The sequence below is a fragment of the Cricetulus griseus genome, chromosome 3 (genome assembly GCF_003668045.3).
Source record: "Cricetulus griseus strain 17A/GY chromosome 3, alternate assembly CriGri-PICRH-1.0, whole genome shotgun sequence".
Taxonomy (NCBI): domain Eukaryota; kingdom Metazoa; phylum Chordata; class Mammalia; order Rodentia; family Cricetidae; genus Cricetulus; species Cricetulus griseus.
The window spans coordinates 11,209,003-11,224,695 of NC_048596.1; the positions used below are offsets into that span (position 1 = coordinate 11,209,003).

Here is a 15,693-nt window from a genome sequence, read left to right on the forward strand (position 1 = left end):
TTATTTATATAACAGAATAATCCTTTCTATTCAGTATGGTGTCTGAGGAGTATAAAATAGGTTTTCTTTTTACATCAATATATGGATTCAGGACATATTAGAATATGAGGTGAATCTACATTTCTTCGGTCCAACACAGCTGAGATTGCTCACTCTGCTACAGGTGTTTTTGAACTGGTTGTGACACATGATGTAAACAAAAGTTCATGGATTTTGTAAATTTCAAGTGACACACTTTAATTAGAATAGTTTGCTCTGTGAATCTCTGTGCACATCAACTATTTAAAGCAGGATGCCTGACTTCTTCCCGCCCATCAGGTCTGATGTACCGTTGGTGACATGATGACAAAGGTGCATGCATTCCTTGTGTAGAACATACTTCTAAGTCTGAGATAAAGGACACACAGTATCCTCATCAGAGTTCAGCCTGGCCTTGATCAAGTAAAGGATGCATTGTTGTTTTTATTTCAAGTGGAAATTTTATTGTCACGCTCTATACATAAATGGAGTGGATATGTTCCCAGGATTGTGGTCTTCTTAGAAACCTGTGGACATTAATAGTCTGGAAGCTTCACAGAGGTGTATGTGAATTAGTAATGTCAAGTGTTCCTTTTTATGTTTCTCCATTTTTTTAGGTCTGTGATGGGGTCAAACAAAGAACCAGACCTTGTGCATCTTGAGGCCAGGACCATAGATGGACGTAAGTAAATCAACTGTGTCATGATGTTCATAGTGGTATTACTTCTGTCATTTGGTCCTTAACCAAATCTATAACCACAGCAGTGATCATTCAGGTCATTTGGTGATGTAGACATTTCCTGTGTCTAATAGTCTAGGGTTTCCTTAATAGTTTTTATAAACACATGAATTTACATAGATTATGCCCTGATAGAAATTTCTAATACTCTAGATTCCCCCAGGGACAGAGTGAAATGCATGTGGACAGAGAGGTTACTCATTGCCACTCACCTTTTCTATTGGAATTCAAAATATTTCTCTTACGTGTGTGAGTGTTCTGCCTTCATGAATATATGTGTCCTATGTCTGGGCCTGGTGCATATAGAAGTCAGAAGGAGGGGTTGGAAACCCTGATGTTAAAAATGGTTGTGTACTCTTGAACTGGCTAGCTTTATGTCAATTTGACACGAGCTAGAGTAATCAGACAGGAGGAATCTCAATTGAGAAAATGTCTCCATAAGATCATCCCGTGGCAACCTGTACGACATTTTCCTAATTAGTGATTTTTTTGGGGGGTGTTATTGCATTGTGGATGCAACCATCCTTGGGCTGGTGGTCTGGGTTCTATAAGAAAGCAGGCTGAGTAAGCCATGAGGAAAAGACAGTAAGCAGCATCCCCCATGGCCTCTTCATCAGCCTGCCTCCAGGTACCTGCCCTGTGAGAATTCCTGCACTTGCTGATTTTGTTATATGGAACTGTGAGTGACATAAACCCTTTCTTGCCCATGCTGCTTTGGTCATGGCATTTCATCATAACATTAGTAACCCAAACTAAGACAAATTGGTAGCAGGATAGTGGGCTGTTGCTGAGACAGAATTTATCATATGTTTTGTGGACATTGTGGAAATACTTCTGAATTTTAGGCTAGAAAAGCCATTGAGTTTTGAAGGCTCAGTGAGCATTCCATAGGAGTGTGGAAGATAAGATTGTTGAGAACAGTACAGACGATGGAGGCCTGCTGTGTGAAGTTTCAGAGGGAATCAATGGCCCCAGCAGGCTTTTTCTGTGAAGAATCTGTGGTGTCTGGTCAGCTGAAGCAAAAGAAGAGGCTGTGATTGAGAAGATACCAAAACAACTAAAGTAAAACTTTTGCTTTGCTGGGACAATAGATGCTGGTCAGCTGGGCCTGAAGCATCAGCTGTGATTAAGAAGAGACCAGCACCATTAAGATGAAGTCTTCTGTGAAGGGTCTCCTGGGGGTTAGCACACAGAACCTGTGTCCCAGAAGCAGCCCAGATTGTGCCTCATGCTGGCAGCTTCACTTGGTACCATAAGAGTCACCCAGGTGGTACTGATTTTGAAGTCATGAAGGGGTCATGGAGAGCAGCTGAGGGTTGGCATTGCATGGCAGGGTTGGAGTCCCTGAAGAGAGCCCAGGAGTGGCTATTGGTGAAAGTGCAGTCTAGCTGCAGCAAGAGACACCCACAGTTTGGGATATGCCAGTACCATGGGACAACCTCTAAGAACACCAGCATCCATAGATTAAAGTCAGCCTGAGTTTAGGAGGCAATTTGTATGAGCTAGAATGGGCAGAGCTGGGGAAAGACACAAGCCCCCTGGAGGAGCCCAGAAGATCGTGAGTGAGTCCCAGATAATTGGACATTGAGTTATTTATACTGTTGGATTTTGGTTTAGCTTTGTTCACATTGTGATTGCACCCTGGTTCTTCCCTCTTGAAGAAAGTATTTAACCTAATTTTGATTTTTACAGGGTGCCAGAGCTGAAAGACTGAACTTTTAAATGTGATTTGGGATTTTTAATGAAATTCATTTACATTAAAGAGGCTGAAAATTTAAAGTGTTTGAATTTGTAAAGACTGTGGGACTTTTAAAGTTACTTATGTTTTATATTGTGATATTAATATTAATGTACCATCTTGAAGATAAATGAGAAAGGAAAGGTTCTAAGTGAAAAATGATGCATTCATATGTCAAGGGTTCAGTTGTACTGGCTAGTTTTATGCCAACTTGACACAAGCTAGAGTAATCAGAGAGGAGGGAACCTCAAGTGAGGAAATGCCCCCACAAGATTAGGCTGTAGCAAGAGTGTAGGACATTTTTTTAGTTAGTGATTGATGGATGAAGGCCCAGCCCATTGTGGGTGTAGCCATCCGTAGGTCGGTGGTCCTGGTTCTATAAGAAAACAGGCTGAGCAAGGTAGGGAGAGCAGGACAGTAAGCAACAACCTTCCAAGGCCTCTGCATCAGTTCCTGCCTCCAGGTTCCTTCCCTGCTTGAGTTCCTGCCCTCACTGTTTTTGGTAATCAATGTTACATGGACCTGTGAGTGAAATAATCCTTTGCTCCCTGTGTTGCTTTTGGTCATGGTGTTTCAACACAGCACTAGTAACCCGAACAAAGACAGCCACAATGTGGGTTCTTGGAACCTAAACAGGGTTCTTTGCAAGAATAAACAATGATCTGCACCATTGATCCATCTTTACACCCCCCACACACACACACACTTTTTATGACACAAGGTCTCTCACTGTCCTGGAAGTGCTCAATTAGGCTCAGCCACCTGTCCACAAAGCCCAGGGATCTACCCATCACTATCTCCCGGCACTAGCATTACAAGTCTGAAAGTACCCATGCATAGCTTGTTAAAATGTGGGTTCTGGGGAGCAAACTCATGTCCTGTTGTTTGCAAGGCAAGCATTTGCCATCTGAGCTAATTCCCTAGTCCTAAGTTCCTTGTTTCTAAAGAGTTTTGTTGCTCCTACTGCTGTTTCATTTTATTTTTCTCAGGTACCTCATTTTGTCAGATATCATCTGGGAAATCCTCACTGTTGCGTTTAGGGATTCTCACAAACACTTTGAAAGAAAGGAACAATGACCCTGATTATGAGATTGATGACAGACTTATATGCCCTCATCCAGCAGCTGGTGGAAGTAGAAGCAGACACCCATAACTAATCACCGATCTGAACTGGAACCCAGATGCAGATAGCTGGAATACCAGCATGGGACTGATCCAGACCCAAGGAACATGGATTTCTGTGAGGAAACCTCAGAAATCTACCGGACCTCCTATAGAAGCCCAGTATTTATCCCTAGCATAGGTGTGGACTTTGGGAGCCCAGTCCATATAGAGGAATACTCCCTGAGCCAAGACACATGGGGGTGGGCCTAGGCCCTATCCCAAAGGAAGCGAAAGACTCTGATGACACCCTATAGAAGGCCTCACCATCCAGGGGGAGCAGAGAAGATATGTGACAGATAAGGTTTTAGTGTGTGTGTGGGGGGGGAGGGGTAGGGGAGGACGGGTGGGAGAAGGGAAATGGGATTATCATATAAAACAATCCTGTTCCTAATTCAAATTTAAAAAGTTGGAAAAAATAACTAAAACAATAACATATAAAGAAAAGAAAGGAACAATGAATTATCCCCTCGTGAGCTGCATCATAAGCGTCAGGGATGGGGGGGTTATTGGACTAGATTGACACCCTGTGCTAGGTTCTATCAGCCCCTGCTATACCTGCTGCAGGGAAGAACTTCAGCTGGTGAGGATTGTGGTGTTAGGTCCATGGTATCTATGAGAGTAAGGTGACAATCCAGAAATGAAACCCCTGAATAAAAATATCTCCAAATACCACTTACTGTTTATAGCACCTTGAAAATGTCACTTCCTGAAAATTAAGAAAATACATACTAAAGATTCTAACTTAGTTTGAGAAATTACTTTGTGACACTTGTGCCAAATATGTTATACAATATCCATAATTATTTTTATAATGTTAGAGAAAATAAAACAGAAATTTAGGTAATAATATCTATAGGATATTTGGAGGGTGTACCAAGCACAATGGTGTCTATTTGTAAAGCCCATTCAAGCCAGTATGTATGAGTCACTGTGCACAGTGACTTGTCTGCCCAACAATCTCCAGTCCTAAGTATCCTCTGTTGAGATGCAAGTACTGTGCAAAAGGGGACAGAAAAAGTGATAGAGGTGGATGTAATGAAGGAAGGAAAGGGGCATAGTAGAGGAGGATTAAGGGAGAAAAGACAGGGAGAAAGAAAGACTTCACATGTAAATATAGCGAGTCTGGACCATCCAACTGCTACCAAGCAAAAACGTATGTAACAATACAATAATTCTTTTCAGCCAGCCACCTGAGTTCCGACGCCAAGTTTGGGCCCCCAAATAACACACAGGGTCTTATATTTGTTACAGTACTGCTGGCTAATGACTAGGATTTCTTATTTGCTAGCTCTGTCTTAAGTATCAACCATAACCATTAATCTATATATTTTATAAAGACTTATCAAGGACGCCAGCAGCATGTGTCCTCTCTTCCTGGGATCACATGGAGACTCTGTCCCTTTCCTACATTCCCCAGAATCCTCCTTCTCTCCTAGTCCTGCCTAACTTGCTTCCCTATTGGCCAACAGTGCTTTATTATCAACTAATAAGAGAGACATATACACAGAAGGACTCCCCCCATCAGTCACGTGCCCCACATGAGTGCCGAGAGTGAACATCTTTTGCTCCTACAAAGACATAGCCTCACTTACCAAAGTACCTCCCTCCCTCCCTCTCCTCAGCTCTTATGTGTGCAAAGGTAGACAATAACTGCACATTGTAACCTCAAGCCAGAAAAGAAATTCACCCACAGAACCCAAATCCCAAAAGCTACACATTTTCCGGGAATATCGTTTGAAATTTTTATGGGATGATTTCTCTCTAGAGATTTTGCTTCCCCTTTGGAACATGCATATCTTCTGGACATGGTCACTGGGAGAACAGAACTGAGTCCCTCCGGCCTTACCCCTGACCTTCCAAGCAGGGCTGGCATGTGTGATATGCCCAGCAGTGTGCCTGACACAGAAGGTCTTAGCAGTTGGAGTTTCTTTCTCCCTCATCTGGGCATTCTCATTCTTAGTGAGCTTTCTTTTTCCCTGCAGCAGGTGATATTATCTTGGACTCCAGGCTCAGGTTTACTACAGGGTATAGAGGGAAATCTTTTCCTCATCAAAGGTAGACACCCAACTGCTGCAATGACCTTCTGAACTCCCCCCCCACTTCTGATGGTAGTGAGAAAAGTCCTCCCTTCCTCCTGGAGCTCAGCATAGCACAGTGCCTGCCCTTGCCTCAGCCTAGTCTCACCCTGCACCTTCCACAAGCCCTCACTGTAGGCCTTTGAATTTGCTTCCAACTGTCGGAACAGAACTTACCAGGTTGTATGTTTTGCTACAGAAACTGATATTTGCTTTTGCTGTCTCCTGGATACCTTCCTCTCTCCATCCTAATCTGAACAACCGAGGACAGTAAATCATTTTGGATGGCTTAGCCCATGTGAAATATGTATTTATTTGGGAAGCTGGCCTTAAACTCCCAATTTTAACCAGCATGTTTGCTATTATCTAACTACTTTCCTTCATCACTTTGAAATTTTACATTTCTCATATATAATTGTGGAATCAATTTTCCTGCCCATCAGTCTGTAAGTTCTGTCAGATCAGGAATCCATGTCTGTTCACTCTTCTGTCTCCAGCACATACTAGTGTATGTACATTAGGAGTTTACCAAGTCCATTGGGATGAATGCTGTACAGGCAAATGATTGCCAGGGTCACTAGTTATCTATTTCACCTCACGTACTAGATTGCTTCGAAATGTTGAAGAATTACCTCTCAAACTTTGCCATCCGTGTATGGCTCATCTAGGGATCTTATTAAGATGTGAACTCTGGTTCAGCAGGTGCCCACGATTCTGCAACCTCAGTGATGCCAGTGGTGCTGGGCTGTGCAATACCATACTTAAGTAGCAAAGTCTCAGAGCAGAAAGACAATAAAAGAAAACACTACACAGAACTTTTGAGGTTGTGGGGGATGATGCTGTTTTCCTGTTTGTCATTTCCTAGTCCACATAACCCTGTATTCTGGAAACAGCAAGGCCATCACTAATCCTATAGCATATGGCATATGTTCTTACCCTTACCATTTTTCCTGTGCCCATGGGGCATGGGGTTTCACAATGTCAAAATGCCACCCAGGCTCCACTTTTGCAAGGCATGGTATATATCACTTCCAATTTATTTATCTGTTTTATCTTACCTTTTCTTTACCTTTGGAAAGGCAACATTCATAGAAACTACCCAAAAGTGAGAAAGGAATTCAAATAAAGATATTGAATTTGAGAAGACAACCCCATCAAACAGAACAGGAAAGAGAAATACCTAACAACTGAAATAAAAGATTGAAGCATAGCATCTGACCTGCTTCAGTGAAAGAAAAAAAAATAAAAGTAAAACAAATTGTATTGATACTATAATCTCCCAGGCCCTCTCAGCTTCTCAGTTTCTTCCTACCTCCCACTCCTCCCCTCCCCTCCCCCATTTCCTTTCTCTAGAGAATCAGTAACCGTGGCTCCAGGTAACAGAAACAGAAGGGAAGACAGAAGGAAAGTACAGAGTTCAGAGTAGCCAAGTGGAAAGCACATTCATCAAAACCAGGCTGCAGGCTGGTCAGTTGCTCCAAAAGTTCCGGGCTGTGTTATCTCTTCACATTCTTCCTCATCTGAAATACCTCTTTATTTTTTCATTGTTCTGTGGGAAATCCCAAAGTTAGCATTCCAGGTCAGATATTCTGGGCTATATCGTATATTCCAAGGTAGTATATTTTTATGCTTTAAAGAAGAAATTCATTTTTATTTTAATATATTCAGAAATTTTGCCGACAAGGCACTGAGATGTTTGACACAGGAAAAGTGCCTCACTTGCAGTTTAACACTTCTCCATGAGGGTGGCCAATGCTTCTCTGGGTTGTTAATCCCAGTTTCATCTTGATATTAGCTGTCCTTAGATCATACTATAATTCATTTGTATTTCAACAGAGTCATTTGTGAAGGAACATGGGTACTGGTAAGCTTCATTCCAGGACTGATACAGACATAAATTGTGTACTGAAACTTGCACATTTGTAATTTACATATGTGACTAGGATGGTACTGTCTGTGTCCTACTTTCTGACTTGGCAAGCTAAGCTGAAAAGAACAAGCATAATTAAAATCAATCATACAAAGTGTTACTGGAAAACTTTGAGTGTGTTCAGTGGACATAGCTTTTTTATTGCCTCCAAGTTCAGCTGTGGGAAAATTGACAGACCTTCATCGAGGACATAAATATTTTACTGTTTTAATAGCTGTGTGTGTGTATGTGTGGTGTGTCTGTATTGTGTGCCTGTGCACATGCATGTGCTCAAGCATGTTTACCTCATATGCACCCAGAACAGTAAAAAACAAAAAGGAAAATCTGTGTTCTATAATTATCATCTCTCTATATATATATGTATATGTATACAATGTGTCATCATAGATAAAATGCTACCTAGACCACTGTACCGAAAGCTTTGTGAAAAGCCATGTTTTATTTAATCCTTGTTCTCTATCAGAAACATAGCTCAGAGCTTGAAATATTCAAGATTTTTTGAGAAAATGAGTAATGGTATATAAACATCCTTGTGCAGGCATATTGTCTTCAGGAAGAGTGTGACTACTATTGGGTCTTTCAGTCCATGTGCATGAGCACAAGTCTGCTAATAACTCACTGTAGTTGAATGTCATATTTCATGATTATGATATTGACAGAAAAGACCATGGCAAACGTATTCATAGTTAAGCATATATGATGATCTGTCAGAACACACCATGTATGGAGACCTGCAGAACCAAATTTGTCCATCATTGTTTCCCCCTCTTACTTCCAACATTAAACCTCAGTCAGTGAATTGAATACTTCTGTCCTAGTGGTGATCCATACCAATAGGAACAGAAGACAAGGGACAATTACTAGTCTCATGGTCATTATGCATGGCTAAGTAACCTTGTAACAACTTTCTCTAGGACTAATCTCCTTCACTGGGGAAAACAGGCCTTGGGCCTTTAGTGGAGTGTGAATATGACTGCCCTCAAACTCCATGAAATGAACTTCAAACTAGCTCATTCATTTATAAATAGAAGTGAAATAAGGTGAATCTCACAACCCATTAATTCTGTCTTGGGTGGAGCCTGGAAATCTCTCATGTATTTCCTATCCTCTATCATTACAATGTTTTGTTCACATTTTGTTCATATTAAAGGATATATATATATATATATATCCTGGTGACTGGATGAGATGGGACTGCTTAAATGGCATGACAACAGAATCCAGAGCCTAGCCTTTAAGTTTATTGGTATCCAAGCTATGGAGTGTTGAGCTAGTTTCACTGGAAGCACAAATTACTTCTGTTGTAACAGCACTGACTATATTAAGACAAGTAGAAATACAACAATACAACAACAGAACCATGGTTGTCAGTATTCACATATTCACAAGGCAAATCCACTTAATGGCCATCATTCTGATTACTCAGAAGTGGCAGTCATCATGGGAGAATTAAAAGGCACCTTTTCTGTGGGGGGAGATCTTTCTTGAACTCAGAATCAGAAATGGTTTCTTAGTTTCCTTGCTTTTACCTTACAACCTATAGATGTTTCTTTTCTGTTATTATCTGAGTTTGAAATTTAAATGCCATTTCTGTAGTTAATTGTACTCAACTTAATGACTGTGAATTGTGTGAAAGCAGGGATGCCAAATCATTTGTGGGGCAGGGTGGTGAATATATTTGTATGTGTATCCACAGAATCACATTCACACGAATATTCCTTTTGTAAACCACTGAGCCAGTGTTGGTGAACAGAAAGGCAAGTTTAGAAATGTCAACATATTTGCACACTGGCCTTCAGTGACTTTAAGGCTTATGGCTACATGGAAACACATTGCACAATGAGCTGTAATCTAATAATCACCATGTCAGTAAAAGAGGGACCTTAGCCTATTTCAGACAATACTGATGCACACATATCTTTATTCTATTTAGTTAGTAAGCACTTACGTGTGGGCAGCAACAAAAGGGTAGTTGCTCAATGTATGTCCTGAGCCAGAGTGACATGTATTTTAAATTCCTAAACATTGTCAGCTATGCCTTGAATGCATGCAGCCAGAATCCTGAAATTGACAGATCCCTGTGTTGTTTTTTAGAGTCTTGGCAATCAAGGGTGCTGTGAATGAGTTTTTAAACATAACCAATCTGATGAGCAATAGAACACACCATGTTATTATTGTGTAAATCTGTGCTCAATTTGGAAGGAGCGAAAGGATTTTTCATTTGATCCACTTGGTAATTTTGATTTCTTCTTCAATGAACTTCAGAAGACGGCAACTCTCTGTAATATTTTAGAGAATTTTAACACTTCATTTTGGACAAAGTCTGATATTTATCTATCTTACTACCCATATCCCAAAACTAGCAAACACTTGTTACTGCTTCCCACAGTGAGACTCTATGCATTTCCTCTTTCAGTAGCATCTAGGGTAGAACAGTGGAAAGGGTTAGGAGTTCAATATGTATTGAGCCTATGATCATGGTTGATTCCCACCATTTTCCAACAACTAAACAAATCTACCCTCACCTCTCTTCCACTCTCAAATGGAGCATCAAGCTTTGGGTAGGACAAGGGACTGGATTCAGTTGCATTTCTTCCTGCTGGTGTCCATTGGACACATTTCTCATTCCAAGTGTCTGGATTTGAGGTACAGCCCATTTGTAATGAGGATGTCTCATTACAGTCTCCTAGAATCAGTATAGTGGGAAATTACCAATACAGAGTCAGGTAGAAATACAAGAGTATTTAATAGGGAAAAGCCTTACTTATAGAGCGACCTAGCCAGTCTGGCATGGCAGCTGTCTCTGTAGCAAGCCCAAAAGTGAAACCGAAAGAGAAACGAAGTCCCCTGAAAGTCTCACTCTCCATCACCCTGACCACGCCCTTGCAAGCATGGTCAGGCACACCTGTAGCCAGCCCCTATGTAGGCGTGGCTACAGCTTCCCCTACAAATCAGCCCCTAAAACTTACCAGAAAGCTGTGAAGTAAGAGAACACAGGCTTCTCTTGGAATACAGTGAAAGCCTTATGGTGGCACTGTCCCAATGGGCTCAATTCATACAGGATGCTTCATAACCATTTTGCACCATTTCCTCTGCCTCCTACATGTCACTCATTTGTCAGGAGATCTGCATTTCTGGAGGACAGGAGCCCAGAGACTCTCAGAAAACCTCTTCCCTAACTTACAGCACAGTCCTCTATTTCTGTTGGGTTCTTAGAATCTTTCAGGATGCATCAGCAGCAGTTCATATGCAAGCATGTGTGTGATGACATCTAATAAGTGGGAAATTGCAGGTTTTTTGACTCTAGTTTTTAAGAAACCAGGATCATGAAGACACTGGTATGTCCCATGAATTTCTTTTTATCCTGAACCTTGGATAAAAGTACCATGCATTTGTTTCTTGCTACTGTTGCCCTTAGCTGGTTTTCAGTCCTTGGAGGTATGTGCTATTGTTAGATACTTCATTATAGCAGTAAGGGGAATAAGGTTCACAGTGACCAAATGCTTTTCTCATGGTCACTATGCTAAGATTTAATGCCAGGTCTCGTTTATTTATCGAACAAATACTGTTGGATAACTTTGCTGTTCTCAGTCCTCTCATGGGCAGGAATGAGGAATGGAAGAATTCTGCAAAGGGCCTGCTCTCATAGAGGTTAACTTCTAGCCGGAATGACAAATTATAAATGAGCACATAATGCATTGTATGAGAAATGTGTACACAGGTGTGTAAAACAGAGTAGAAGCACAGCCAGGGAATGGAGGAAGCTGACAAGGAAGAAATATTTGATAGGGTAGCATCTGATATTTGAGCCAATATCAGATGTTTGTGATTTGTTAGAAGACCATTCCACACAGATGGACCAACAAATACAGAGTGCACAGAGTTTGTGTGCCTAGTCAATGGCTAGTCAACCAAGTGACAGGTAAGTGTGTCCTTTGTCTTTGTGTAGTCCATAATGAAAGATAGGAATAGTACTATGCTGTTCCATATTGGACATCTACCGTGTTCCAAGTATGATATTTAGCAAAGAGAGCGGTAACACCCCAGTGTTACTAAGGGGAAAACTGGTGATTGAATTTATCCACATCTTGGGAGCTATTCCTTGAACTCCATCTCTCCTAGAATCAATCTTATGACATGTGGATATATAAATATGTGTAAATATACTATACTCATTTCTCTAGCGAAACAAACAAACAAACAAAAGGTTGTAGGAAAGAGACTCTGACCAGTGAGTTGGCTCAGTAGGTAAAGGCATTTGCCATCAAGATTGATAACCTGAATTCAATCCCCTGGAATCCACGTGATAGAAGTGGAAAACATACAAGTTGTCCTCTAATCTTTGTACACAGACCCACACATATACACTAAAAATAAAATAAATATAATACAGTTATAAAAAGAAAGGCTCTAGACCTTTCATTTTATATGCACTAAACTGTTCTCACTGTTTCTTGCTTCCTCTCCTCCTTTGCAATTTCATCCTGGCTTTCCTTCTTTCTCTTTCCTTCCTGCTTTTCCCTCTTCCTCTCCACCTCTTGTCTTCCCCTTTCTCCAACTTTCTTTGTAAGATCGATTTTGAAAGTTAAATGAACAGTGTACTTATCACTTTGTCAGGGGTGAGTGAGACCTATAAACATGACGTGTCTGCTGGACTGGAGTCATTTCTGATGTGGGCATCTGTTTGGCTGGATGTCTGGATATCTGGATGGTTCAGCTTAGACATAGACTGCTCTTCCTCCAGCATGACCCACATTCTCTTTTGACTTTTTATTATTGCCGAGAAATCATTGTTTTGGTGGGTAATTATGGCTTATTTTTGTCACCATGCCATTCTATCTTGCACATTTTACTGTACTTTTCTATAGCTATTCTGACCTGGAAAACATATTCTTCCTCCCTTCACAATAGAGCAGATTTTAAGGTCTCTGTCTTCAAGATTCTGGACTGTGAAAGATGTAAGTCCACAATCCTGTGTGATATTAAATGAAATAAATGCAGCACCCCAATTGTCACACAGATGAACACCTTTGCAGAGACATGAAGGTTGGAAGTTTCTCACATGTGGACCTTAATAACTCAACATGTACCCAGCATACTATTTACAAATGCTTTAATGAATTTTCTGTATTTCCTTTTTTGTTTACTATTTTAATGATCTCTTGTGTTCCTAGTCTCATGCTTGGCAAAGATTTGATTTTTCTACAGTATTCTCTGCTGTGTTCATAGCCTCAAAGTGCCAATAGACAAGTAAGAAAGACACCATTTGGTTTAGGAATATATTGCACTGATAGAAGATGTGCATATTGTTTTTTGGCCATTGTATTCTACTCGTATAATACAAGGAAAGGAAAGGGGAAAGGATCAGTCACACTGGTCACAAATAAAAAAAATTAAACAATAAAGTAGGTTGATTTGCAAGGGCATCATGTCAATGCAGAATATGTCAAAATAGATAATTTCTCAGTAATGTCACAACTTTGATGTACACATTCATGACTGATGTTACCAACTTACACAGATATCAGTATTTAACTGGCACAAAACATGACAACAGTAGAAGACCAATTAAAAAGGTACATGGACAACAGTATGTTACAGTGCATCTCTCTCTCTCTCTCTCTCTCTCTCTCCCTCTCTCTCTCTCTCTCTCTGTGTGTGTGTGTGTGTGTGTGTGTTTGTGTGTGTTGGGTAAGGACATTTAATATAAAGATTTTTAAAACAAGTAATAAAGCATCAGGAAGTACATAAGGAAATTTTATACCTGGATATTTTGGTCTTAAAATTTGTTCTGCTTTAAAGTTGAAAATTAACAGGGAACAGGAAAGCATATTGAAGTGCTTGTGCTTGCCTGCATGGTTTATAGTTCTGTTGATAGTTAATCTTCTATAATACTAGGGCATTTGAAAGTCCTTGCCACTGAATACATATTTCTTAAATAATAGAAGGAATGCATACAGTCCCATAGGTATGTGATACATATTTTAGTTTTTGTTCTGTCATTTACTAGCATATGAACTTGCACAAACCCCACTCCTAAATCTTGGCTTCTTCACCTGTAAAAGAAAAAGAAACACTCTGTAATTTTTGGAAGTTTAAAAGAAGCAAAGCCTTTGTGATCCACTTGGATCACAGAGTTGTGACCCAGAGGAGAGGCTGCTCTGGTGATTTTGGAGGTTAATTCTGCAGTTGCTGTCAATGGAGACATCCCTAGCTCTGCCTGAGCCTCAGAAAAACCGTCAATTAAAGCCTGAGGAGAATTTGAATGAAGAAACAGGAAAGGGAAAGGCAACTCTAGCCAGCAGATCTCTCTGAATATACATAGATGTCTGCCCACTGAGAGTAGTCACATCATTTTTAAGTAGAAGAGGGCTTGAAAGACATTAGTTTGTTTTTGATTGAGTAGGAAAGAAACAGATAAGGACCTTTCAGACCTTACAGTAAGAGGTTGAGTTTTGACATTGATTTGGATTCTCAAATTCTAAAAGCTTTCCTGGAAAACAGTTTGTGCTGATGAACTCAGGAAATGACCTCATAGTGATATGGCTTGTGGATATGAAGTGAGAACTTTGGGGATCACTCAAGTGGAAGGAAAGACCAGCTACACAAGAAGGCTCATGTGGTGAGTGTGAAAGTGGCTTCCATATTTCCATCCATGGTAATTGATTTTTCAGGCTCAGTCTGCTGACCACTATTTCACACTGCCCACACTAAGTATCTATTATCTATTAATACTGCAAGAACAGTATTTTCATGATGTGTTAAAAATGAACTTTGTGAATTTTGCTTTCAGTTGGCAAATAATTCTATCTATTTGTAGGGTACAGTGTGGTATTTTCTTTAAGACTTTTATTGTTTTTATTTTATTTACATCTGTGTATGTAAGTATATGCAGATGTATGTACATGCCAATCTGTGTGCAGGGGTCAGAAACATATATGAGTGCTAAGGATCCTAACTTGTGTTTTTATGATCATGTTCCAAGTGCTCTCAATCCCAAATCATTTCTCCTAGCCAGAGTTTTAATATATGGATCTATAGTATACAATCATTAAATAAGACTAAGTAATTATATTACCTCCCATACATTTCATGTTTGTTGTGAAGTGTTTGAACTATATACTTGCAGCAAGTTTGAAACATCAGTAATAATTGTGGCCACCATTCTGGTTAAGAGGTTACCGAACCTTCCTCCCGACAAGAGCATTATATCCTTTGACAGCAATCCCCTGTGGTGGTTAATTGTCCAGGTGATGGCACTTGGAATCACCAGAAGCATGGCTGTGGACTATTATCTTGGTTAGAATAATTGAGGTTGAAGAGTGGGCCAGTTTGGTTGACAGTGTGTCCTCACTGGAATCCTATACTACAAAAAAAAAAAAAAGAGAGAGAGAGAGAAAGTGAGCTAAGTACGTTAATCCATTGTTGCCTCCTTCTTGACTGTGAATAGAATGTGATCTTCTGCCTCAAGCTCTCACCAGTATGACTTTCTTGGAGCTATGGACTGAAGAACCGAATGTGTAAGGGATAGTTTATGTTTAGATAGTGCCTTACTGTTGTATTCCTATGAGTCACCATGATCAAGGCAACTTATAAAATAAAGCGTGTAATTGGGGGCTCCCCTATACTTTCAGAGGGTGTGTCCATGATTACTATGGTGGGGGACATGGGCATGACCTTATCTCATTGTGGGTTTCCTGTAGATCTCCTTCTTGGTTAGTGGTTATGAGAATATTGCCATATATCTCTTGATCACTTATGCATCTCTTCCTGAGAATATGTTTATTTGTTTATTCATTACTGAAGTGACGTCTTTATAGATTATGGATGCCCACTCCTCATCAGAAGTTTTGCAAATATTTTCTTTTAACCTTGAACTTGTCTCTTACTGTAGTCAGTTTCTGAGAGTCCACAACAGTGCCTCTCTCTTTGCCTCCAATTGTATACTAGGAATAAATACTGTTCCATTACCAGAGGCCCCATAGACTTCCCAGGTCTCCTAACTGACACCCACATTCAGGGTGCCTGG

At 40.3% G+C, this 15,693-nt stretch overlaps 1 protein-coding gene across 4 annotated transcripts in view; it reads left to right on the forward strand.

The window, feature by feature from the left end:
- Positions 1 to 15,693, forward strand: part of Sorcs1 (sortilin related VPS10 domain containing receptor 1) — a 513,824-nt gene that overhangs the window by 370,019 nt on the left and 128,112 nt on the right. For all 4 annotated transcript variants that reach the window (XM_027407047.2, XM_035441778.1, XM_027407045.2 and 1 more), the window contains exon 6: positions 636 to 700. In XM_027407047.2, coding sequence (XP_027262848.1) covers positions 636 to 700 — 65 coding nt within the window. The remainder of the gene's footprint in view (positions 1 to 635; positions 701 to 15,693) is intronic.